Consider the following 25,985-nt stretch of genomic DNA (forward strand, 5'->3'; position numbering starts at 1 on the left):
GATTCTAATAAGTTAATTTTCATTTTTTCTTCTTTTCCTTGTTACTTAATCTATACATCCATTATTTGAAACACAAAGCATTGGAAGTTGTGTAACTGGAATAGCTCTCAGTTTGTTCTTTAGTCCTGCCATTTTCTGCCAAGGACTTTTCCTAATTCATTAAAACATAACTTACTGAACTGGTATAATGTTACCCAAATTTCATTTTCTTTTATACTACAGTGCTTATTGTGGTTCTGGTGAATTTTCAAACCTCCAAAACACAGTATTCAACATTGTACACTTAAACCATTCACAGAAGCCCTCAGTGGACTGTTCTTATAATAACTATAAATACAGTAATACCAAAATCTTAGTGTGATATGGCTGAACAAATTATGTTGCCAGTAAGAGAATTTTACTCCACAATATCAGGTGTAGTAAATGACCATTACTTATTGGATTGGGCTTTATTTTTTATTAAATAAAATGTTACTGCAGCTTCTTCATGGAGAAGGAACATCACCTTTTAAAATTGATTTTTTAAAAAAATATTTAATCCAGTTTGAAATGGAATTAAATACATCACAGAACTGTATCATGGCTTTACCATTTCTATTGAGGAAGAACATAATTGAAAACTTTCCTAAATGTCATCTGGGGTTTGGTAAAGTCTCACTTGTGCAAGCAGCAGCCAGCATTCCCATCTACTGAGTATAACAAGACATTTGTCAAGAGAAAAAGATCTTGCTCTGCACATACATTCATCTCAACTCAAGTGAACTTTTTGCCCATCATAGCTGAGAACCATCCCTGTCTCACAGCCCTAAGACCTTGTACAGAGAAGGTAAAACAGCTGGCTCAGGTCTTCCAACAGTGGCCTGGAGTTACCTTTAAGACTTGCTTGCAGTGCTGGCCTCGTTATCTTCCACACACTGTCCATCTGGCCACCAAATAAAAAACATATTGGTAAAAGTGATGACCGCTAGTCAAGCTCACACAACTGTACTACTTCATGTGGTATTTGTTGCTTGATTTTAATTTGAACTGAAATGATAGAAAAATAATCAAAGGTCCACTAAAAAAAAGTAGCATCTCTTGAGAAACCAGATCTTGCCACACAGAATCCATACTTCAGTCTGGCAACAACTAGATGGAGTTGAGTGATGGCCAAACTCTCTGATCATGGCAAAAGCCCTTCCATTTGCCACGGTGTCCTTGACACTGAGGGAGGACAAGTGTCAGCATCATCCTTTCTTGTGTTTTTACTCTTGCTTTCCTTATAGTTTCTGTTTCCACTCTGTGTCAAAAGTAAATAGAAGTTATACTGGAAGGGCTCTGTATTGAGAGAAATGGAGATGAAAGAGAGAAAGTTGAGATAGAGAATACCTCGCTAACAAAGTGAAGGAAATTATATCCTATAATTTTCATAAGTAAATAGTGGTCCGCTCTCCTTATTCTCTTTTTTTGCTGAAACTCCATATGCACTTGGATTTCAAACCCTGATATAATTGCTTCTATAATGTGCAGATTATTTTTACCACAAATGGCCACACCACTCAGATTCCATGTGTTCTTTCACAGCTTTGCTGCCCCTGTGTGAAGAGGTAGATTTTGGGTTCCCTTCTCCTGCCCTGGGCAGGCCTCTGTGACCACGTCCATGAATATAATATAGTGGAAGAGTCACCACTTGGATTCCAAGATGAGGTTAGACAAGAACACAAAACTCTCTGGACTTACCTGGGAACTGAGCCACCATGTTGTAAGGAAGCCCAAACCACATGCAGAGGCCATGTGTGGGTATTCCAGCCTAAAATTGCAGCCCCCAGGTAACATCCAGTAGTAGACATATAGTGACAGCTTTTTGTCATTTTTTAATACCCAGCATGTTTTCTGGAGGGAAGAAAAAGAACTGAAATGGTTTATCTCCAGATAATTCCAGCCCCTAACCTTCAAGTCACCTCCAGCCTTCACGTACTCTCACTGAGGTCTCTGACATTATTTAACAAACTGTCCCCTACCTTGCCCTGTCTGAATTACTGACCTTCAGAACCTGTAAGCTTGTTTTGTACCACTGACTTTTAGAGTACTGCATTTTGCCATGTGAAATGCATATTTTTGCCCACATATTTTGAGGGAAAACAAGTATGCACATGACATATGGGTATAATGGTTACATACCATGAGTGTAATAATCCTGTGAACAATGAGCACAAAAACACGGGCATGCATTATATATGGGAGTGAATAATATGTGGTAAAATGCAGTAAGTTGTTACACGGCATCATATAATAAGCAACTCCTGAGAATTAGTTTTAAGTGGTCATCATACTGTTTGTTTTTTTTGTTTGTTTCAATGAAAACAATTGTGTCTGCTTCTCCAAGGAGGACATATGGAGGGTCCAGAGACATATGAAAAGATGCTCAGCATCACTAGCCATCAGAGAGATGCAAATTAAAAACACAATGAGATAACACTTCACACCATTGAGAATGGCCATCATAAACAAAGCAACAAACAACAAGTGTTGGAGAGGATGCAGAGAAAAGGGAACCATAGTGCACTGTTGGTGGGAATGCAGACTGGTGCAGCCACAATGGAAAACACTATGGAATTTCCTCAGAAAACAAAAAAATGGAACTGCCTTTTGACCCAGTAATTCCACTGCTAGGATTGTATCCTAAGAACCCTGAAACACAAGTCCCAAAGAACCTATGCACCCCAATGTTCATAGCAGCACAATTTACAATAGCCAAGAGCTGGAAGCAACCTAGGTGCCCATCAGTAAATGAATGGATCCAAAAACTATGGTACATTTACACAATGGGATTCTATGCAGCAGAAAGAAAGGAGTTCCTACCCTTTGGACAGCATGGATGGAATTGGAGAGCATTATGCTAAATGAAATAAGCCAGGTGGTGAATACCATATGATGTCACTTTTAACAGGAACCTAATCAACAAAACAAGCAAAATATAACCAAAGACACTGAAATTGAGAACAGACTGACAGTGACCAGAGGGGACAGGGGAGGGGATAATGGGGGGAAAGGGTGAAGGGTTTTTAGGAACAAGTATAAAGGACACATGGATAATAACAAGAGGAAGTGGAAACAGGAAGAAGGTGGGAGGGCTAGGGTGGTGGGGGGTGGGGGTAAAAGGCAAAAAAACTACTTGAACAACAATAAAAAGGGAAAAAGTAAAACAATTGCATCTGGGGACAGAAAAAGGCATACCTAAACTAGACATCACTATGTGTTTTATGTATGTATGTATGTATGTATGTATGACTGTGTCAGCCCTTCACCTGTTACCACTGAAATAAGCATGTGTCTGTAACATACCTCAGGTCCCATGTCCTACAGGAGCTGATATTAGTCAACACCTGACAAACAGAGAGATTCCGAACAGCAGTAAACGGAGATACACTGGTAGAGTTCCTTGTAATCATTTTACTCTCAATGATGAAGAAGACTGCTTGAAGGCCCTGACTTGGATTAGAAACAACTCCATTATCACAGAAGGTAAGAATGTTGGTTATTGCTCATCTTCTCAGAATAGTGTTTTATTTTTATGAAAATCTCATTCATCTAATTCTAGTATATAATTAGCGTCTAATTAATTTCAACCAAATAATTTCTCTGTCATGCTTAGTTTTCCAGATTAATTTACAACTTGTCATTTTTGGATACGCAGCAAGAAAGAAAAAAGCTTGAGATAGTTTAATTATCTATAATTATTTTATCATACAAAATGAATATCCAAAGAGCAAAGCATGGCTAAAATCATTAACTAATTAAAGGATAATTTAATAAGCAAACATATTTAGTAATTATATGGAAAATATGTTTCCTTTTGTGAAGCTGAAAAGATCTAGGAAAAAAAAAAGGTCTGTGTCTGAAGGGCTCTTTTCTTCGTTTCACAATCCATTGTGCTCTTTCTTGGTGTTGTTGTACAATCCTTCCCACAAACACACATATTCAAGTTACATGCCACTTTTTTAATCAAAATGAGAGCATAAAACATTTGTACAAATGCTCCTGCCACTCATAAGTGTCTGTTCAAGCTTCGTCCTCTCTATTGCTTGGATTAAATTAAAATCGTTTAACTAATAAAACAACCAGAACATGGCCTGGCTACCTGTTTGTCCTCAATTGAAACCTGGCAGTCCAGTTCTAGAGAAGAGAGTGTAACCCTTTTATTTTACCTAAAGCGCCAGGAGAGCCAATGCCTTGGTTGGGTTCATCACACATGAAGATCTCAGATGCTAACCTGGACCTTGAATTCAGTTCAGGGATGTAAACTTCACTAAATGCTCAGAATGTGGGGATCAATAAGTAAAATTATATATAAATGTGTTAAATGTATATATTTAAACAATGTAATTATATTAATATAATTACTATAGTAAATTAAATATTGTTTGTCTTGATTTTTAGTAGAAGATTTAGGCATTAGTGGAATTTTGGCAAGTTGCTTCATTTACTACATTAAAAAGTTACTAATTTATTAGATTAAAAATAAGTATCAAATGAGATTTAATACATTGCTGGATTCAGTTTGGTAATACTTTGCCAGCTATTTTGATCTAAATTCATAAGTGATATTGGCCTGTAGTTTTCTCTTTTATGCTATATTTGTCAAGTTTTTGGAATCAGGTGTATACTAGTCCCACAAAGTGTTTTTTGGGGAAATTTTTAATATTTTTCTGGGGTTCAAAATATACCATGTACCTAAAATTTGAACAGAAATCAGTTATAAAACCAACTGGGTCTGGAACTTTTGGGAAGAGATAGAATATATAGATATATACAGGGGACCAGATTTAAAAGTTGTCAAAGTATTTTCACACTTGCATCACAACTTGGTATTATGTACACTGTTGCATCTATATGTGTTTAAACCTGTTTCAGCGTTTTAGTTATTCATTTTTTAAAAATCCACATCTGAGGACTTGCTTCCACTGATTTTAGAGAGAGAGAGAAGGGGAGAGAGATACATCGACGTGAGAGAAAACCATCTACTGGTTGCCTCCCATACATACCACAACTGGGACTGAACCTGTAACCCAGTCCAGCAATCAAACCCAAAACCCTTCGGTGCATGGAATGATGCTCCAACCTACTGAGCCTTGCAGCCAGGGCAACAGTTTAGTCATTATTTAACCATTGCCCCATGATCTACATAGACTTAGGGAATTCTCTAATCTGAGATGAGCAAACTTTTATTATAAGGGCCAGATTGTAAATATTTTAGACATTGCAGGCCATATGGTCTCTGTCTCAATGACTCAACTCTGCCACTGTAGCAAGAAAGCAGCAAAGACAATATGTCAGTGAATAGGCATGGCTTTATTCCAATAAAACTTTATTTACAAAAAATAGGTGATGAGCCATGGTTTGTAGAGAAGTCTGCCGTTATCCATACAATTAGTGACAAAGCATTGCTATTTCATCAAGTCCAGATATCAAAGTCCCTGACAACCTTAAACTCCCTGAATACACAAAAGCATGCCTTACAACTATGAGGTCTGTCTGGAAAAAAGTTCAGCCATTGTTAATATGATGATAATGGTTTGCATGACATCCATGTAACCTGGCAGCCAAGGAGAGAGGGCTATTATGCACACGTGTGAACAATGATGACTTCATTGTACTAATCAGTGGGTGTGGTAGACAATGTTGAATGAGTATATATGTGCTCTGTGGCTGTCACATTCAAATTGAGTGAGTGAGTAGAGCAATGAATCTGCATCAAATTTTGCATTAAGCTTGAATATTCCTCATTGGAAACTATTTGGATGGTTCAGAAGGCCGCAGCTATGGGAAACTGGTGATTGGCAGCTTCATCAGGACAACATGCCCACTCATGCATCATATCTTGTGCAGGGTTTTTTGGTGAAACATCAAATCACCCAGGTGACTCAACCTCCCTACAGGCCAGGTTTCGCACCCTGCTGGCTTTTCTCAAAACTAAAAATTACTTTGAAGGTGAAGAGATTTCAGACTGTCGATGAGATTCAGGAAAATATGATGGGGCAGCTGATGGCAACTGAGAAAACTGTGAGATCCCAAGGTGCCTACTTTGAAGGGGACTGAGGTGTCATTGTCCTATGTACAATGTTTCTTATACCTTGTATCTTCTTCAGTAAAGGCTCTTTTTTCACATTACATAGCTGGATACCTTATGGACAGACCTCATATGCTTAATTCCTATTATAATGCAGGGTTTTAACTTCAAACTATTGGCTTTTTGGATGTTTGGAATAAGGAACATTTAAGCAAGGGAAGGGGCTAAGAAAGGGGCAATGCAGTTTCTTAAGGTTGATTGTATATGGCAGAGAATTTAGAAATTCCAAAGCAAGAAGCACTATGCTCTCCTTCAGACTCCTTCTTTTTCATGCTCTTGGTTCTCAGATGGGCAAAGACCATCGGTGCTATTCTAGTGATGTGACTACTTGTCACAGATGGTGATACTCTGGTTCCTACTTAGTGGAAAATGCTTCTGAAAGATTTAAGTATTTCTCTAATTGACCATTGAATAAAACACCTCTGTGTGCCTGCTTTTGTCCCTCAAATAGCCCAGATGGGAAGGATGTGAACATCAGTTTTTTGGTCTTAATTATTGACCATTTTCCTCAGCTCTAGTGTTTTATGACATGCCAGAGCGCCTCGGAAGGAGGTGTTCCTAATGCTTAGATGCTGAGCCTAGGGTCTGGGAGGCATCTCAGATACCTGACCTGGCCAAGTTAATTCAACTCTGTGCAGTGGCCCTCTTCAAAGCACTTCTCATGTAAGAAAAATTAGAAGGAAGAATGTTAACTTCCTGCCTTAAGGGAGCTCTTCCTCTGTGTAGCTTTTTCATAATTAAAGTCATATTCAGATTTGAATTTAAGTAGTTCAATTATGGGTAATATCTTCCTCATATAAGTTGTTGTGAGATAAATGAAATAAATAAGATACAACATGTCCAACTCAGGACAGTGTCTCACACATACTGAGAGTTCAGTAATATAGTCTGTTATTAGCATTACTATTATGACCACTACACATGTGTAGTTGTTGTGTGGACACATGTGACCACAGAGTTGTTGCCACATGCTCAGGCTCCCCAGAATGAAAGTCTCAGCCTCTGCTATCCTGGTGGTACCACAGCCCAGGACACAGTCTCTACAAAGGATGGGGACTCATGCCAATCAAGTGCCAGTTTGGTTGTAAAGAAGCATCTGACCTTAATGAGAGCCCTAGAGACTGAAGTTTGAAGAAGGCTTCCCGAGAAAAGAGGATTTGAGCTCAGCCTTAAAGAAAGGCAGGATAAGCAAACAGAGAGAAGTGGGGAAGTTTGATTTGTGTCCAAAAGACAATGGCCCAACAACTTGGACAGGGCAGATCCTTGAAGGGCAACAGAGAGAGATGAAAGTGGAGAAACAAGTAGAGAATCTCAAGGTCCAGCCAAGCGCAGGTGTAACTGTATGTTTTAGGGGTTGGGGCACTAATGAAGGGGGATAACCAGTGCATAAAACAGCACTTTTGGAAGATGAACCTTCCATTTGTAGCATCCATCCAGTAGAGAGAAAGAAATCTAATAAGAATGGATTAAAGAAAACCTCTCCAGTTGGAGAGGGAATGGCTCTACACACAGGAAAGGATTGGCATAGCCCCTTCTAGCTCTTTCCAAGTCAGTCGTGAGATGATGGTATTTCAAACTAGAAACTGGGAGTCTAGCACATCATAACAAATAAGGAGCAGGGCTGTATTCCTGTAGTCATTACCACCCCTCCACCTGTCAGTTCCTGCGTCTTCTTCATGTCACCTTAATAACATCAGAAGGAATGTGGACGTTTATCATGAGAGTTAGCTTTTGCTTCTTCAGGGATAACTTTCTCTTCTCAAGAGTTCAGAGTGGGGTCGGTGGGAGTCTGCTGAGAACAAGGCCCTTCTCACAATGAGATAGAGGAGAAAAAAATCTCCATCTCATTGGCTGTGATGAGCTAGCCACCCAGGAATCACACCCAGAATCCTGTAAAATGCCAGGCCTTATTTTGCTGAAGTACAGGGACTTGAGGGGAAAGGCTTGTATGCTGAGGACAGTGGAGAGATTGTTCTAGAAGTGTAGGTGAATGCTGGGGAGCAGAAACAGTGGATAGTCAATAGGAAGAGGCTGCTGTCCTCTGCATTTCCGTCTGTCCAAACTACACAGATAACACCTCAAAACATCACCACTCCTCCGCCACTGTTTTATCACTCTTTCCTCTGCTTCTGCAGGAGAAATAGTGGTTCTGTGATGGAATTAGCACAGTGTGAAGGAAATGATTTTCTGGGCTCTAGAGCTGGATAGGTTTACAGATGTAACATTGTTCCTCTGTCTGGCAGAATAACTGACCGTCATGGGCTCAAATGCTGCTTTCAAGTGCAAACAAAAGCAAACCGGCAGGGTTTGGCCCTGGAGTGCGCAGGGTAGGAGGGCTTGAGGGGATTCAGATAAAACTCAGCAATCTAATACATTAAAAACAGCTTATGTCATTAATTGAAACTAATTGAAATTCATCTGCTATTACCTCTGTACTTTCCATGAAAATGAAAAGTCAAGTTAAAAAGAAACTGCTCTAATGGCCCAAAATAGAGCAATTATTTTCATCTTTAGTTAAATACAGTTTACTGTCTTATTAAAAGCATATTTGTAGGAAAAGTATAACATTAAAATTACAGCGCATGAATCACCAAATAAAGCCTTTATTATGTTATGCCTAATAGAGTCTTCCCTTTTTATTTGGTAGAGCAGAATGGGACAGGTCAGGTTTGGATCATAGAAATCTTACGGTTTGACTTACAAAAAAAAATCAAAAGAGTATTCACTTGTCCATTTCTGGACATGATATTTTCTCATTTTTAAACATTTTTTAAATTGTTGGTCAAGTACAGTTTTCTGCCTTTCCCCCCCTCCCCTCCTCCCCTCCCTCCCCTGTTTCCACCCTCCATTGTTATTGTCCATGTGTTCTTTATTTTCTGCAAACCCTTCACCCTTTTCCCCTATGATCCCTTCCCCTCTCCTCCTGGTCACTGTCAGCTTGTTCTCAATATCAGTGTCTTTGGTTATATTTTGCTTGTTTGTTTTGTTGATTAGGTTCCTGTTAAAGGTGAGATCATATATTAGTCTTTCATTGCCTGGCATATTTCACTTAGCATAATGCTCTCCAATTCCACCCATGCTGTCACAAAAGTTAGGAGTTCCTTCTTTCTTTCTGCTGCATAGAATCCCATTGTGTAAATGTACCATAGTTTTTGGATCCATTCATTTACTGATGGGCACCTAGGTTGCTTCCAGCTCTTGGCTATTGTAAATTGTGCTGCTATGAACATTAATTAGGGTGCATAGGTTCTTTGGGATTGGTGTTTCAGGGTTCTTAGGATACAATCCTAGCAGTGGAATTACTGGGTCAAAAGGCAGTTCCATTTTTTTGTTTTCTGAGGAAATTCCATAGTGTTTTCCATTGTGGCTGCACCAGTCTGCATTCCCACCAACAGTGCACTATGGTTCCCTTTTCTCTGCATCCTCTCCAACACTTGTTGTTTGTTGCTTTGTTTATGATGGCCATTCTCAATGGTGTGAAGTGTTATCTCATTGTGTTTTTAATTTGCATCTCTTTGATGGCTAGTGATACTGAGCATCTTTTCATAAGTTCTGGGCCCTCTGTATGTCCTTCTTGGAGAAGTGTCTATTCAATTCCTTTGCTCATTTTTAAATATATTTTGTTGATTATGCTATTATAGTTGTCCCATTTTCCCCCTTTATTCCCCTCCACCCTGCATACTCCTTCACACCCACCCACATTCCCCCCCCCTTTAGTTCATGTCCATGGGTCATACATATAAGTTCTTTGGCTCCTACATTTCCTATACTATTCTTAACCTCTTCTTATTTTCTACCTACTGTTTATTCTACTTCTCTGTACCTTTTCCCCCTCTCCCCCTCCCACTCCCCTACTAATAACCTTCCATGTGATCTTCATTTCTGTGATTCTGTTCCTGTTCTAGTTGTTTGCTTAGTTTGTTTTCGTTTTTGTTTCAGGTGTGGTTGTTAGTAACTGTAAGTTTGCTGTCATTTTACTGTACATATTTTTTGTTTTCTTTTTCTTAGATAAACCCCTTTAACATTTCATAGAATAAGGGCTTGGTGATGATGAACCTCTTAAACTTGATCTTATCTGAGAAGCACTTTATCTGTCCTTCCATTCTAAATGAAAGTTTTGCTGGATAGAGTAATCTTGGATGTAAGTCCCTGCCTTTCATGACTTGGACAGTTATTTCCAGCCCCTTCTTGCCTGCAAGGTCTCTTTTGAGAAATCAGCTGTCAGTTTTATGGGCACTCCTTTGTAGATAACTGTCTCCTTTTCTCTTGTTGCTTTTAAGAATTTCTCCTTATCTTTAATGTTGGCTAATGTAATTATGATGTGCCTTGGTGTGTTCCTCCTTGAGACCAACTTCTTTAGGACTCTCTGAGTTTCCTGAACTTCCTGGAAGTCTATTTCCTTTGCCAGATTGAGGAAGTTCTCTATTGTTTGTGCTAATAAGTTTTCAATTTGTTGCTCTTCATTTTCTCCTTCTGGCACCCCTGTGATTCAAATGTTGGAACATTTAAAGATGTCCAGGAGGTTCCTAAATCTCTCCTCATTTTTTTGAATTATTGTTTCTTCATTGTTTTCTGGCTGAATGTTTTTTTCTTCTTTCTGGTGCATACCATTGATTTGAGTCCCAGTCTTCTTCCCATCACTGTTGGCTACCTGTACACCTTTATTTCACTTAGCATAGCCTTCACTTTTTCATCTAATGTGTGACCATATTCAAACAATTCTCTGAGCATCATAATTACCAGTGTTTTGAACTGTGGATCTGATAGGTTGGCTATCTCTTCATCACTTTGTAGTATTTTTCTCTGGAGCTTTGATCCATTCTTTCGTTTGGACCATTTTTTTTTTTTGTCTGGTGTACCTGTTACATAGTAAGGGGAAGAGTCTTAGGTGTTCCCCAGGGCAGGGCAACCCACGTCACTGTGTTGTGGTGCTGTATGTCAATGGAGGGGTCCAAAAGGGAACGATGGTGCTTGCTCCACTCTCTGATGATTTTCAATCACCTCCCCCACTACCCACAAGCAAATTGGGCCCTTCTAGTGCTGATACCTGGGTGGGTGGGCTTTTGTATGTTCTAGGACCCTGTGGGCCTCTCCAATGAACTCTCTTGTGAGGCTTGGAGTTTCTCTCGCTGCCATCTCAACCCCTACCAGTGTTTTCAATCTGTGGTTTGAGGCTTTATTTCTTCATGCTGGAGCCCTGGGTTGCATGGTCTGTCTTGCTCCCCTGTTGTTCCTCCTGGTTTATCTGCATGCAAATGTGAAACTGCCCACTCCACCAGCTGCCACGTCACTAAGTCCACCACCTGCAGCCTTGCCTGTCCCACTCCATAATCTGCCACCTCGCTCAGTCCGCCAATTGCTGCCTTGCCATGAATCTTCTTTGACCAGCTGCCAGTCTTACCCCACCTACCAGTCTGGATGAATGTTTCTTCTTTAATTCCTTGGTTGTTAAGCTTCCATACAGTTTGATTTTCTGTCCATTCTGGTGGGTTTTTGTTTTTAAATTGTTGTTGTCCTTCTTTTGGTTATGCGAGGAGGCACAGTGTGCCTACCTATGCCTCCATCTTAGCCAGAAGTCTCCCCTTTGCCCATTTTTTAATTGGGTTGCTTTTTGTCTTAGAATGGAGTCATGTGAGTTCTTTATATATTTTGGAGATCAAACCCTTGTCTGAGGTATCATTGGCAAATATGTTTTTCCCTACAGTTGGTTCTCTTTTCATTTTAATGCTGTTTTCTTTAGCTGTGCAGAAGCTTTTCATTTTGATGAGATCCCATTTGTTTATTCTTTCCTTTATGTCCCTTGCTCTAGGGCACATATCAGTGAAAATATTGCTGTATGGAATATCTGAGATTTTCCTGCCTATGTTCTCCTCTAGGACTTTAATGGTGTCATGACTTATATTTAAGTCTTTTATCCACCTTGAATTTATTTTGGTGTATGGTGTAAGTTGGTGCTCAAGTTTCATTTTTTTGCATGTAGCTGTCCAGCTCTCCCAACACCATTTGTTGAATAGGCTATTTTTACTCCATTTTATGTTGCTGCCCTCTTTGTTGAAAATTAACTGACCATAGAGACTTGGGTTTATTTCTGGGCTCTCTATTCTGTTCCATTGGTCTATGTGCCTGTTTTTATGCCAGTGCCAGGCTGTTTTCATTACAATGGACTTGTAATACAGTTGGATATCAGGTATTGTGACTCCACCTACTTTGTTCTTATTACTCAAAATTCCTGCAGCAATTTGGGGCAGTTTATGGTTCCATATAAATTTCGAAATGTTTGTTCTATATCTGTGAAATATGCCATTGCTACTTTAATAGGTATTGCATTGAATCTATAAATTTCTTTGGGTAGTATAGACATTATGATGATGTTAATTCTTCCAGTCCATGAACATAGTACCTGCTTCCATTTGTTTATGTCTTTCTTAACTTCTTCCTTCAGTGTTGTGTAGTTTTCTGAGTGCAGGTCTTTTACATACTTGGTTAGGTTTATTCCTAGGTCCTTTATTTTCTTGTTGCTATATCAAATGGGATTTTTTTCCTGACTTTTGTTTCTGATGTTTCATTGTTGGTATACAAAAATGCCTTTGATTACTGAATATTGACTTTGTATCTCACTATTGTGCCAAGTTCATTTATTAGGTCGAATAGTTTTTTGGTGGATCTATAGGATTTTCTATGTATAGTATCATGGACATGATATTTTTTTAAGAAAATGTTTTCTTAAGAAAAGTGTTTATTTCATAGTTTATTAATATTCTATGACTATTTAAAATTATTTCATTATCTAACTATTTGCTGGAGTTAATTATACAGATAAAATAACAAATATATGTATTTTAGGAATGTGTTACATGTTCATTTGTAAATATAGTATAGTAGTGCAAGAACCAGTTCTGAATCAGACTTGGGACGTCTGAGTCCTGCTGAACCACCTGTTGATACTTGCTGTGTGACCTGATGCTGTTCCCTTTACCTCTCAGTGCTTTCTAGAGTATCTAATAAAACTTATCTCACAGCCCTGTCCTGAGGATGAATGAGATCACACATAACCACTCTGTCTCTTTTGAAGTAGAAAAAGACCTTTTATCTGGCCTTAAATATATAATAAGTATGAAGAAAAATTTATATTAATATCTGTATGCATAAATCTTGAATTCATTTTTAAACTCTTGAGATGTGATTTGTGGCCAGACTATTGGATCAAGAAATCATTCCCTTTTCTTCATTCCAAGTCATGGTTTTATTCTTGGAAAACCCACTGCCTTTAGAGTATTAAGCATGATGATGAAATGGAAGTAAAGCATATTCTCCAGGTGGTAAAAATTAAAGCAGTCATTTTAAAAGAATAAAAATACCTTTCCAGCATCTACTGAAAATAATTTCTATAAAGGTTCAATTACTTTTATTACAAATCTCTGACAAAAATTAATACTATATTTTATTTTTTAACTTAATAGGTAGATTAATTTAGCATTTCATTTCTACAAAGCAATGTTATCTTTAAATACTAGTGAGTGTTGAGTTCCTGAAACCATTTTTTACCTCTTCTAGGACCCAGGATGCTGAAACTGGCATTTTCCCCTCAATTAAGAGAAATTGAAGAATCTCCTAAATCTGGGTGCATTATGATTGTGGAAATGTTAAAGTGTGATTGCCTTTTTTTTTTTTTGATAGTCATAGTCAAAGTTGCTAGTGTGTATCAAAAAGGAAAACAGTCACCTTTTCCTTTATGCTAGCATTTTAAATGGCAAACCTTAGTGCTTCTTCAATCTAAGGTAGTGATATGAACCATTGCTTTTCCTCTGTTTTTCCCCAGCTGAGCTGTTGACAACAAAGCCCTTCTTTTCTCTTGGAAGCATCCTTACACATTTCTTATCAAAGTCTGCTGCAGGTTAACAGTGAGAGAATGACCCACTGCTCCTTCTTGCCAGCTTTTATCTGAGGAGGCACCATTCTTGCCCTCTGCTTCCTGTTTCAGATATGTAATGTTAGTGGTGCATAATTTATTCCTTAAAAGGAGGAACAAAGATTAGCCTCCCATGAAAACTGCTACAGTGATATTCTCTTATCCTTTATTGAAAATTAGCCCAGACTGTTCTAATCATCAGTTACCATTTGCCATCTCAAAGTAGGGCAGCACACCATTTTACCTCTGTCACTTATCAGATCAAGTGCAAAAACTGGTCATTTCTTTTTTTAGTTTTTAAATTGATTTTAGAGATCAAGAAATGCCCATTTGTTGTTCCACTTAATTATGCACTAATTGGTTGATTCTTTTGTGTGTCCTGAACCTGTAACCTTGGTGTATTGGGTTGATGCTGTAACCAACTGACCTACCTGGCTTGGGCCAAAAACTTGTCATTTATTATCTGTGAAATAAACAGAACTTCAAAGACAGAGACCAGATTTTCTTAGCATAAAGCTCACATCCAGGGGAAATCCTCAGCTTTCTAATTCTACTTCTTCCATATATGCCTAAAACTTCAAAAGAATAAATATCTGACATATATATCTTACTTATGTGATGGAAGCCCCTGTGTTACCTCCTTCTAAATGTTTGCAATGACTACACGAGCTATTAAACATATAAGTAGTGGAAATACATTGATTACATTAATCTTTAGATAATTGAAGTTGTCTGACTTATTTAAAGTATGCTGTAAATGAACGTACATAATGGGTCCCACATAACCTGCCCTAATTTTAACCACCTGGAGAATATGTTTTGCTGCCATTTCATCACCATGCTTAATACTCTAAAGGTGGAGAATTCTCCAAGGAGAAAACCATGACTTGAAAGAAGAAAAGGGAAGGTCCCACATAATCCCCTCTGTGTAGCCATCAGGACATTCTGCACCAATGGAACCCCATCCACCCCACTTCATACACTCTGGGTGGGACATGACTATCAGACTAACTGTCTGCTTTAGACAAAGCCCTTATTGTTGTTGTTCACACCACTCATTTCACCTACCATCACCCCTGACTCCACTACCACTTTCTTTCACTTTTAAATCCTTTCTTCTAACTCTTACCCAGCAATTGAGGAAAATCTATTCCTCTGAGTTTCTCTGTTCTTCTATCTCTCCACCCACTTTCTTTCTCTCTGTTTTCTTCCTTCCTATCTTCCCTCCTTGATTTAGCTAAAAAATAACCCAACTGGTACAATAAGATAGTTATATAACTGCTAATTTCCATGTAAAATATTTTTGTTTCCCTGTGTTTAAACCCCAATGATATGGCAAAGGTATTATTTGAGATTGTTGCATTGCTGGTACATAGGATTTGGATTACATTAGGATTATGTAGGATTTTGTGAGCTAGACTAGAAACCAATAACCAGACCTAACACTGTGAAGGAGAATGTGTTTCTGTCTTATAAATATCAGGTATACAACCCACCCTGTGGTTGGATATTTTTTGTACAGCCAACTTAACAGTGAATACCAAGTAGAAATATGTAGTAGAAAAATCTAGCCACAGTGCAGTCATTCTGCGGTAAATATCTAGAGGCAACTATGCCTATAAGGGGCAAAAGTAATGCCCAATTAACTTATGATCAGCAATCTGATAAACCTCAAACACTTCATCTCTGCATTCAGTCGGGAAACAGTGTCACACCCATTGTAGGCTAGGCATTGTGCAGGACTCCAGAGAAAGCACAGTGAGCAAGGTAAACTTGAAGTCATCTCACAGATACATTAATGAGGATAGACTGGTGAATGCAGGGAAGGAAAGTCAGAGACCACCAAGGGCCTCCTGAGGACTCAGCTAGTTGGAGAGTGGACTGCAGGCCCAAACACAACCACAGGTCATCGTAGTCCTTGACATAGGGTCTTCAAAAACGCTAGTTCTACCCTACCCGTTCCAGTAAAATTACTCCAAAAAATGGAAGGAATCATATTTCTATGCTTAGATTGATTTGTCCCAAAATGAAAAATGAATAATCAAAATATTTGTTTACTAGATTTTGGTTATTCTATAAATTATCTCCATGCTTATGTTTTTTGCCATTAACTATGAAAAATTATTTATGTGCATATAAGTTAAACCAATATTATTGTTAACAGCTGTAAATGTTATTGTTATTAATAATGATGATGATAATAATAATAATAATAATGATGATGATGGTATATAAAAGTGCTTTGCTTTGTGCCCAATATATAGAAGTCATGAGATAAACATGAGTCTAAAAATTCTTTACAAAGTAAAAGAGAAAAATGATGGAGAAAGAACTCACAACTGCACAAAGATAATGGAAAGAATAATACCCCACAGAATGGGGAAATTGAAAAGGCAAAATATCAGAGTAAGCATCTCTGAAATTGGGTGAGCTGTGGTGGCCTAGGCCAGGTTAGAGGCCCAGGCAGGTCCTTCTGGTACTCCTGTGGTGGCCCATCCTGATTGGTTGAGCTTTCCCTACTCCAGTGATTATCTGATTTCTGAGTCTCCTGTGTCACTGGCAGGAGATGCTCATTTCCAAGGAATACCTTTTTCCTGGGAAAATGTTCCAGATTGGTCTGACAGGAGACAATGCCTTAGGCAAGAGCTCAGTGATCTAGGTGTTTCAGCAGCTGGTGTGTGCAGTGATTGATGTTGATGTCTGCCCACCACGTGGTCCAGCCAGGCTACCCTGCCCACTGGCATATTGTGGAAGCCTTCAGAACTGCTGTCTTGTTGGAAAATGGTTAACATTAATTGCAAGTTCCTAGGGACCTTATATTGAACCAGCCTGACTAGCAACATCTGCTCAACACCATCATTCACCCTGAGATTCAAAAGGAAATGATGGAGACTTTCAAGTACTTCCTTCAGGGATACTGCTGTATGATTCTGGATATCCCCCTGCTGTTTGAGACCAAGAAACTGCTCAAGTGCAGGAAGCACAGGGTAGTGGTATACTGTGGCCAGGATACACAGCTGGCATGGGCTGGCTGATGTTGCAGAACAATCTGAAAAACTAGGTCACAGAAGCTCAGATCAGTACCCAGTTGCCCCTGAAGGACAAAGCCCACATGGCCTGCCACATTCTAGACAACTTGGGTGAGTGGATTTTGCATGCTGACCTGGAGCACTCTGGAGTACCTACCGCTGAGGCTCAGGGTCTTCACAGATCTGACCAGCATTGCCAGCCTCCTCTACTTGCTCACTCCCTGCCTCCTCCCTTCTCCCTAGCTGGGCACTGCAAGGCAGGAAGCCCCAGACCTCGATCACCTCTGAGGCTGAAGTAAGTAACGAATGCATCCTGTTTCCTCCCAGCTCCCTTAATTAACTCTTTCTCTCTCTCTCTCTCTCTCTCTCTCTCTCTCTCTCTCTCTCTCTCTCTCTCAGCTGGGGCTCTGCACTGGGCCAACCTTCTTTGGGGTACAGTCTCTCTGAGGGAAAGAAAAGAGCCCTCTGTCAGTAGATATTCCTTCCCACTTTCCCTAGAACTCCTCCTCTGGAACTACCTACAGAACAGTGTCCACAGTGAAGCATGAAAGCAACCATGAGAAACTATTATACATTTCTTATGGATGGGAGTGAAGAACATTGTCTCTCTGGCCCTCATCAGTGTTTAAAGCTGGGAGGTTCCCTGGGCTTGGAACCTCTCTGAGCACATGCTTCATTGTGACCAAAACTTCCTTCATGGACCATGGCAAATCATTCTGTACCAAGGGCTTCCACCTTCAAACATGAGTCTTCCCTAGCTTGATACCCTTGTACAGGATGCAGTGAGGATTCCCTGTGGATAATGTAGTAGCTGGCAGAGGCTGGGCCTCTTATGGGGTGACCCACTGTCCCACCTCGGCATTTGTGTACCACTCCCCTTATCCTGCTCACCATCTCCCACCACTTTCTACCTTCTCCCTGTACTCCTAGCCCTGAACTCTTGGTAGTCCATGTGTACTGGACAGTTTCTGATCTCCATGCCTTCATCACGCTGTTCCCTGACCTGGAATACTTTTATTCTTCCCTGTAACTGGCTGACTCCCAGTTCAGGCACTATCTGAAGTCCCAGGCTGGGTTAGGTGCTCTGGGATACCACCATTCCCATGTTTTATCTGAATTCACAGTGTAGCAATCAGCCAAATGCTGCTTGGTCTCTACTAGACTATAAGCCCTTTGAGGGCAGGGACTGTTTTATTTATCTTTGTTCCTGGTGCAGAGCCTGCATCTGTGTTGGTGCTTAATGTGTTAATCTGCAGGGGGAAAGGTAAGAAACCAAACTGGCAAAGAGTAATGGGCTGATTTTTTTTACAACAGGTCTTGTCATATTTGTGGAGGGATATGAATTGTTCTTATTGAGTAACAAATTATATTAAATGAGATTCTAGTATATTTTACAGGTAATGAGAGAAATATAACTAAGCATATAAAACATGTTTAAATGAAAAATTTTAGATGAGATTATATAAACATTTGTTTAACATATGCCCAGAGTGACTGTGATGGCTTGGCCTGTTGTTCAGCAAATATCCATACCTCTCTCCCTCCTACTTCAGCCAGAGTGTTCTTCCTGTGTTCTTGACATAGGGAAGGCCATGTGACTTGCTTTGGTAAATAGAACATTACAGTATGTAATGTAAGAGAGGCTTGAAAAGTGCTTGAGCAGTTGCACTTGCCTACCTGTGCTCTTGCATTTCTCCATAAACAGAAAATGCCTCAGGTATCTGTTGGTCCATTGAGGATGAAAGACACATGGTGCAAACCTTATCCCAAGCACAACCCAGAGCCATATCAGCTGACATCAGCCAGCCCATCGATATGTGAGCCATCCTAGAACAACTTGTTGTTTGACATTTAGTTTTGGGGGTAGTTTGTTATGCAGCATTATTGTGACAAGAGCTGACTGTTATGGTAAAGTCTCATATTTGTGGTTGGAGGTTGTTTCAAATTAAACTTAAAGGGAGGTAAAATATATAGAAATCAGAAGATAAATACACATCAAATTTAAACATTAGAGGATTTGTAAAATGTATTATCTTTTTAATTGAAAAGAATCACTCTCCAGCTGCCTACAACCACTGCGCAGATAGCATAGCTTTCCAAAACCCAGCAATATTGCATTGCCTGGGATTCCATGAGTCCATAATGAAAAAGCTCATCTCACAGTATAGTTACTAAAAGCTAACATGAAGGGGGCTGGAATAATATTAAACTCAAAGTTATGAGTTGTATAGGGCCTAAATACGTACATTTTTTCACTGAAAATGAATGTTTTTAGTGTGTATATTTTAAAAGGGCAGAAGACCTGAAAACATTGACAGTTTGAGGTTCAAGTTTTGACTTTTCTGGCAGGCGGATTCTTTGTTATGCCAGACACAGGGATTCATGTTTTATAGCAGGCTGAAGTCTCAACTATTTAAGTAAAATGTTGGCTCTTTCAGCAAAAGAAAATGCAGCTCATCTATGAATGTTTAATTAGAAGAGGGAATAAAAGAGGAAATAGCCACAAAATTGGAGCCTCCCAATGAAGGCAAAGGAAGGATCCTACCTCTGGCTTCAGTGCCCTCTTGGTATTCCATATTTGAACAATAGAAAGTATGGGAGAACTTTCTAGAAGCTATTACCTTCAGAGAAGCAGTCTGAAAGTTATTCTAGTTCATTTTTTTCTAAGCAAATAAAACAAGCCATTACACCTTTTTTCAATTTTGTACTGAAGTAGTTTTCTGCATAATTTAGACAACCTAATTGAATATATACATTTGCTATTTATTTTGCTTCATAAAATTCCTTTTCATATCATTTTGTAAACAGGATTAAAAAGAGAGATTCACTGAATCTGTCATTTAGTGGTAATTTGTCACAGCTTGCCTGAAAACTGAATTTATGGCAGTTTCTTTCTTTTTTTAAAGTATATTTTATTGATCATGCTATTACAGTTGTGCCAAGTTTTTTCGCCCCTTTATCCCCCACCACCATGTACCCCCTCACCCTCCAGCATACCTTCCCCACTCATGGGTTGTACATATAAGTTCTTTGGCTTCTCCATTTCCTATATTATTCTTAACCTCCCCCTGTCTATTTTATGCCTACCAATTATGCTTCTTATTCCCTATACCTTCCCCCCATTCTCCCCTCCCTCTCCCCACTGATAATTATGCTTCTTATTCCCTATACCTTCCCCCCATTCTCCCCTTCCCCTTCCATGTGATCTCCAGTTCTGTGATTCTGTTCCTGTTCTAGTTGTTTGCTTAGTTCATTTTTTTTTAGGCTCAGTTGTTGCTAGTTGTGAGTGTGTTGTACTGTTCATAGTTTTTGAACTTCTTCCTTTTCTTAGATAAGTCTTTTTCACATTTCATATACTAAGGGATTGGTAATGATGAACTTCTTTAACTTGAGATTAGCTGGGAAGCATTTTACCTTCCCTTCCATTCTAAATGATAGCTTTGCTGGATATAGTAATCTTGGATGTAGGTCTTTGCCTCTTATGACTTGGAATACTTCTTTCCAGTCCCTTCTTGCTTGTAAGGTTTCTTTGGAGAAATCAGCTGATAGTCTTATGGGCACCCCTGTGTAGGTAAGTTCCCCCTTTTCTCTTGCTGCTTTTAATATCCTGAAGGGCCCAATTTGCTTGTGGGTAGCAGAGGAAGAGACTGAAAGCAGGCAAAGTGCTTGGCAAATGGTATTGTTAACTTCTCTGACCCCTCCCCCACATACAGCACCACAATGCATCAACCTGAGTTGCTTCACCCTGGCAAATACCTAAGGATCTGCCCCTTACAATGTAACAGGCCTGCCAAGACAAAGAAATATGGCCCAAATGAAAGAACAGATCAAAATTCCAGAAAAAAATTAAGTGATGAGGACGTAAACAACCTATCAGATGCAGAGTTCAAAACACTGGTAATCAAGATGCTCACAGAAATGGTTGAGTATGGTTGCAAAATAGAGGAAAAAGTGAAGACTATGCAAAATGAAATAAAGGAAAATATACAGGGAACCAACAGTTACGGGAAGGAAACCTGAACTCAAATCAATGGTAAAAAGAAAAAATAAACATCCAACCAAAACAGAATGAAGAAACAAGAATTCAAAAAGATGAGGAGAGGCTGAGGAACCTCCAGGACAACTTTATACATTCCAACATCTGAATCATAGGAGTTCCAGAAGGAGAAGGGAAGAGCAAGAAATTGAAATCTTATTTGAACAAATAATGGAGAACTTCCCCAATCTGACAAAGGAAATAGATTTCCAGGAAGTTCAGGAAGCTCAAAGAGTCCCAAAGAAATTGGACCCAAGGAAGCGCACACCAAGGCACATCATGATTTCATTACCCAGGATTAAAGATAAGGAGAAAATATTTTTAAAAATACATATTTTATTTATTAGTCTATCACAGTTGTCTCATTTTTTCTCCCCTTTCTTTCCCTCTGCCCTGTACTCCCCTCCCACCAGCATTTCACCCCCCTCCTTAGTTCATGTCCATGAGTTGTACATATAAGTTCTTTGGCTTCTCCATTTTCCTATGCTATTCTTAAACTTCTGTCTATTTTGTACCTACCATTTGTGCTTCTTGTTCCTTATACCTTTTCCTCCATTCTCCTCTGCCCCTCTCTCCACTGATCTCCACTTCTGTGGTTCTGTTCCTGTTCTAGTTGTTGGCTTAGTTCATTTTTTTAAAAAAAGGTTCATTGTTGGTAGTTGTGTTTGTGTCATTTCACTATTCATCTTTTTCTTAGATAAGTCACTTTCACATTTCACGTAATAAGGGCTTGGTGATGAGGAACTCCTTTTAACTTGACATTATCTGGGAAGCACTTTACCTGCTTTTCCATTCTAAATGATAGCTTTGCTGGATAGAATAATCTTGGATGGAGATCCTTGTCTTTCATAACATTGAATACTTATTTCCTGCCTCTTCTTGCCTGTATGGTTTCTTTTGAGAAAACAACTGATAGTCTTATGGGCACTCCTTTGTAGGTAACTGTCTTCTTTTCTATTGCTGCTTTTAAGATTCTCTCCTTATTTTTAATCCTGGGTAATGAAATCATGCTGTGCCTTGGTGTGCGCTTCCTTGGGTCCAATTTCTTTGGGACTCTTTGAGCTTCCTGGACTTCCTGGAAATCTATTTCCTTTGTCAGATTGGGGAAGTTCTCCTTCATTATTTGTTCAAATAAGATTTCAATTTCTTGCTCTTCCCTTCTCCTTCTGGAACCCCTATGATTCAGATGTTGGAATGTGTAAAGTTGTCCTGGAGGTTCCTCAGCCTCTCCTCATCTTTTTGAATTCTTGTTTCTTCATTCTGTTCTGGTTGGATGTTTATTTTTTCTTTTTACCATTGATTTGAGTTCAGGTTTCCTTCCTGTAACTGTTGGTTCCCTGTATATTTTCCTTTATTTCATTTTGCATAGTCTTCACTTTTTCCTCTATTTTGCAACCATACTCAACCATTTCTGTGAGCATCTTGATTACCAGTGTTTTGAACTCTGCATCTGATAGGTTGTTTACGTCCTCATCACTTAATTTTTTTTCTGGAATTTTGATCCGTTCTTTCATTTGGGCCATATTTCTTTGTCTTGGCAGGCCTGTTACATTGTAAGGGGCAGATCCTTAGGTATTCAGCAGGATGTAGCTACCCAGGTCACTGCATTGTGTTGCTGCATGTGGGCGAGGGATCTGAGAGGGAATGATTCCCACTTGCTTGGCTCTCAGCCCAGTTTTTATTAATTCTCTTGCTTCGTAAAAGCAGATTGTGCCTTTTCTGGTGCTGATTCCAAGGTGGGTGGGTTTGTGTACATTCTAGTACACCCTGGGCCTCTCCAATGAACTCTTCTGTGAGACTGGGACTTTCTCTTACCTTCTCAATCCCCACAGGATTTTATAGCGAGAGGTTTTGAGTCTTTAGTTTCCTGGTCTGTCTCACTACTCCATTGTTCTTCTTGGGTTATCCTTGTGTGAATGTGAGAGCACATGATCCACCAGCCCCCACCTGGCCACAGGGTCCACAGCCTTGCCATGCCTCCTCTCTGTCCTGGTTTCCCCCAGATGCCCATCTCTGCCCTTCCCACCAGTCTGCATGAATGTTTCTTTAACTTCTTGGGTGTTGGAGTTGCATGCAACTCGATTTTCTGGCAGTTCTAGTTTTTTTTGTTTGTTTGTTTTTAAATTGGTTGTTACCCTTCTTTTGGTTATGCGAAGAAGTGAAGCTTTTTCTACCTACTCCTTCATCTTGGCCAGAACCCTCAGCAACTTCTTTATTTGTGAAAAGTTAAAAATGCCAATTCATTGTCAAAAATAGCATGTAAAGAATATATAATACATTTCACTTATTTAATAGTATCTTTGATCTTATAGCTGATGAAATTAGTAGAATAGCATACATCATTAACTTTTGTAATATTTTTAAGAAATATAAATAGACAGTATGAATTTTTATCATCAAAATGTTACACAGGGAAAATCTCCCAAGATTATAGTGGTTTTATTTTTACTTACCTAAAGGATACTCTTTGGCCATTTTTGGTAGGTCTTGACACAGTAGATTCTAGAAATTAAAATTTAAATCTTTATAAAAATTAACTGTTGGCCCTGGCCAGTGTGGTTCAGTTGGTTGAAGTGTCATCCATAAGCCAAAAGTTTGCTAGTTTGATTACCAATCAAAGCACATACTTAGGTTGTGGATTCCATCCTAGTTGGGACATCTGTGGGAAGAAATCCATCAATGTTTCTCTCGTTGAAGTTTCTGTCTCTCCCTCCCTCACCCTCTCTAAAATCAGTAAGCATGTCCTTGGAAAAAAAATAAGGAAAAAAATTATGCCTAAAATGCAAAATGTTCTAGTCTGTAGTTCTCAAAAAAAGGAAAAATTTCCTTGAAATCATCAAGGTTCAACATTTAAATATTCATATATCCATATCATCATTTACATGAATTTCTATTACCATTGTTCTTTGCATCTTAGGAAGAACTTTAACGTATTGCCAACCTTAGTAATTTTTTTCCTTAATAAGTGTGGCAAAGAGGGAAGAAAAACAGGATAAAAGGTTTTATTCTACACAGTTTTATTTATTATAATTACAACTTTCAAATTATAGGAACATAAATTAATGTCCTACTTCTGAGTTAAAATACTTGACTACTTTGTGGGATATTTTGTGTCAATTCTTTACTAAATTGTCTTGGTCATCATTGCTAGGTAACACCACTGGCTTCCTGCAACTGAAAAAGGAGAGGGCTACAGGGAGCATTTCAGTATTATTAGCATTTGACTAACAAGGTCATTCCTTTTTTTTAAACTGTATAACTTAGCATTTTCCCCTTTTCTAGGGAATGTCATTGTCTATGGGGATACAATTGACACTTACACCACAGTGGAGACACTCTTAAACCTTGGCATAAGGGGCTCCTGCATCCACTTTGTGCAACCTCCGCCTACCTCCACCATCACCTGCATCAACAACTACTCAGTGGAAAGCGCAGTGGAGGACGAGCTCCAAGCGTCAGGTGTTACCATCTACCGAGAGGCACTCCTGGCTCAGTGGAATGAGGGTCAAAACCCAGACCCTATTCACAGTGCCTCCTTCACCACGCCCACCAAGCCTTTCAAACTTACGTGCTCTGTAAGTAGGTCCTGTGAACCTCACTTGCTGCCTTAAGACTTGGGGTCTGGAAGGTAGTGGATGGTAAATTTATAGTCATGATCTTGGGTTTTATGTCCTAATTGCTCATTTTATCTATTGCTGAGTAACAAGCCATCCCAAACTTAATGGCACAATACAAGAATCATGTGTTATTATTCGCTCTCGTGGTCCTGGTGTTGGACTGGGCTCAACTAGGTAGTTCTCACCAGAGATAGCTCCTGGTTGAAGTCAGAACATGGATGGGGCTAGAATTATCTAGGAAGCATCTTCACCCACATGTCTCCTTACTGATGCTAGATCAACTTTACTTGAAATTTTGGCCAGAACACTTATTAATGACCCCTTCATGCAACTGGGCTTCATTTTACCATGGTGACTTGGTTCTAAGAGCAAGTGTGTGTGTGTGTGTGTGTGTGTGTGTGTGTGTGTGTGTGTGTGTGTGTGTGTGTGAGAGAGAGAGAGAGAGAGAGAGAGAGCTGTATCACTTTTCTTGCCCCAGTCTCAGAGGCCAAGTGGTGTCACTATACCTGCATTCTACTAACTAGAGGTAAGTTGCTAAGGCTGGTCCATAATCAATGGAAGGGAATTAAACCTCACATCTTCTTGGAAGGAATGTCAAAGATCTGAAGAGTGCCAACATTGAGAGGTTGCCATGTCCCTGACACAGTGCTGCATGCTTGCAGTACATTCTGTCACTTCCTCACAACAGCTCTGTAAAGGGAAGCATCCCATTTTATAGATAAGAACATTATGGCTTCAAGTAATGGTGTGTTGGGATACCACCCAGGTCAGCAAGGTCCCCTGAGTTTATGCTGCTGTTAACTTTTTAAGATCCTAGATATACCAATAGTGAGTCTTTCTCCATGGAATAGAGATTTAAAATATATATAGAGTGTATCCCCCTTTATTTTTGCATGGGAGCAGTGTGACAGCTCAATTTATAATCTATATCCTCAGAGTTGCCAGTTTAAGAAATTAGCAGAAATCTGAAGGGAGAGAGGGAAAGGGGAATCCAATGAGGAAGCAGGAGACCCCACACAAAGGGAAGGCTGAGGTCAATGTGAGTATTGGAGCTGTGTAGGCCAGGAGTGAATGATAGCAATTATGGTAAAAAATGCCAGCAAGCTGGTTGAGGAGGTAGGTGGGAGTTCATAGCAAGCCCTTGCGTAGAAGAACAGGTTGGTTAGCCTAAGTCAGGGCTTCTCACTCAAGTGTCTTTAAGGGTAGGTGATGATGACTCATCCCCACAGAGTCTAGACAGGGGAGATTTCTTTGAAATTTCTCATTTTATCCTGATAATCCATGG

General features: G+C 39.4%; 1 protein-coding gene and 1 pseudogene across 1 annotated transcript in view; both read left to right on the plus strand.

Annotated features, from left to right (window-relative positions):
- CFAP61 (cilia and flagella associated protein 61) overlaps positions 1-25,985 on the plus strand; it is a 430,478-nt gene that overhangs the window by 307,151 nt on the left and 97,342 nt on the right. The window contains exons 21-22 of the mRNA XM_053670941.1: positions 3,330-3,504; positions 24,366-24,658. Of these exons, the coding sequence (XP_053526916.1) occupies positions 3,330-3,504; positions 24,366-24,658 (468 nt within the window). The remainder of the gene's footprint in view (positions 1-3,329; positions 3,505-24,365; positions 24,659-25,985) is intronic.
- On the plus strand, positions 16,621-17,290 carry LOC119048209 (dephospho-CoA kinase domain-containing protein-like; annotated as a pseudogene).

Source organism: Artibeus jamaicensis, unplaced genomic scaffold (assembly GCF_021234435.1).
Source record: "Artibeus jamaicensis isolate MK-2021 breed Jamaican fruit bat unplaced genomic scaffold, CSHL_Jam_final contig_65, whole genome shotgun sequence".
NCBI classification, from domain to species: domain Eukaryota; kingdom Metazoa; phylum Chordata; class Mammalia; order Chiroptera; family Phyllostomidae; genus Artibeus; species Artibeus jamaicensis.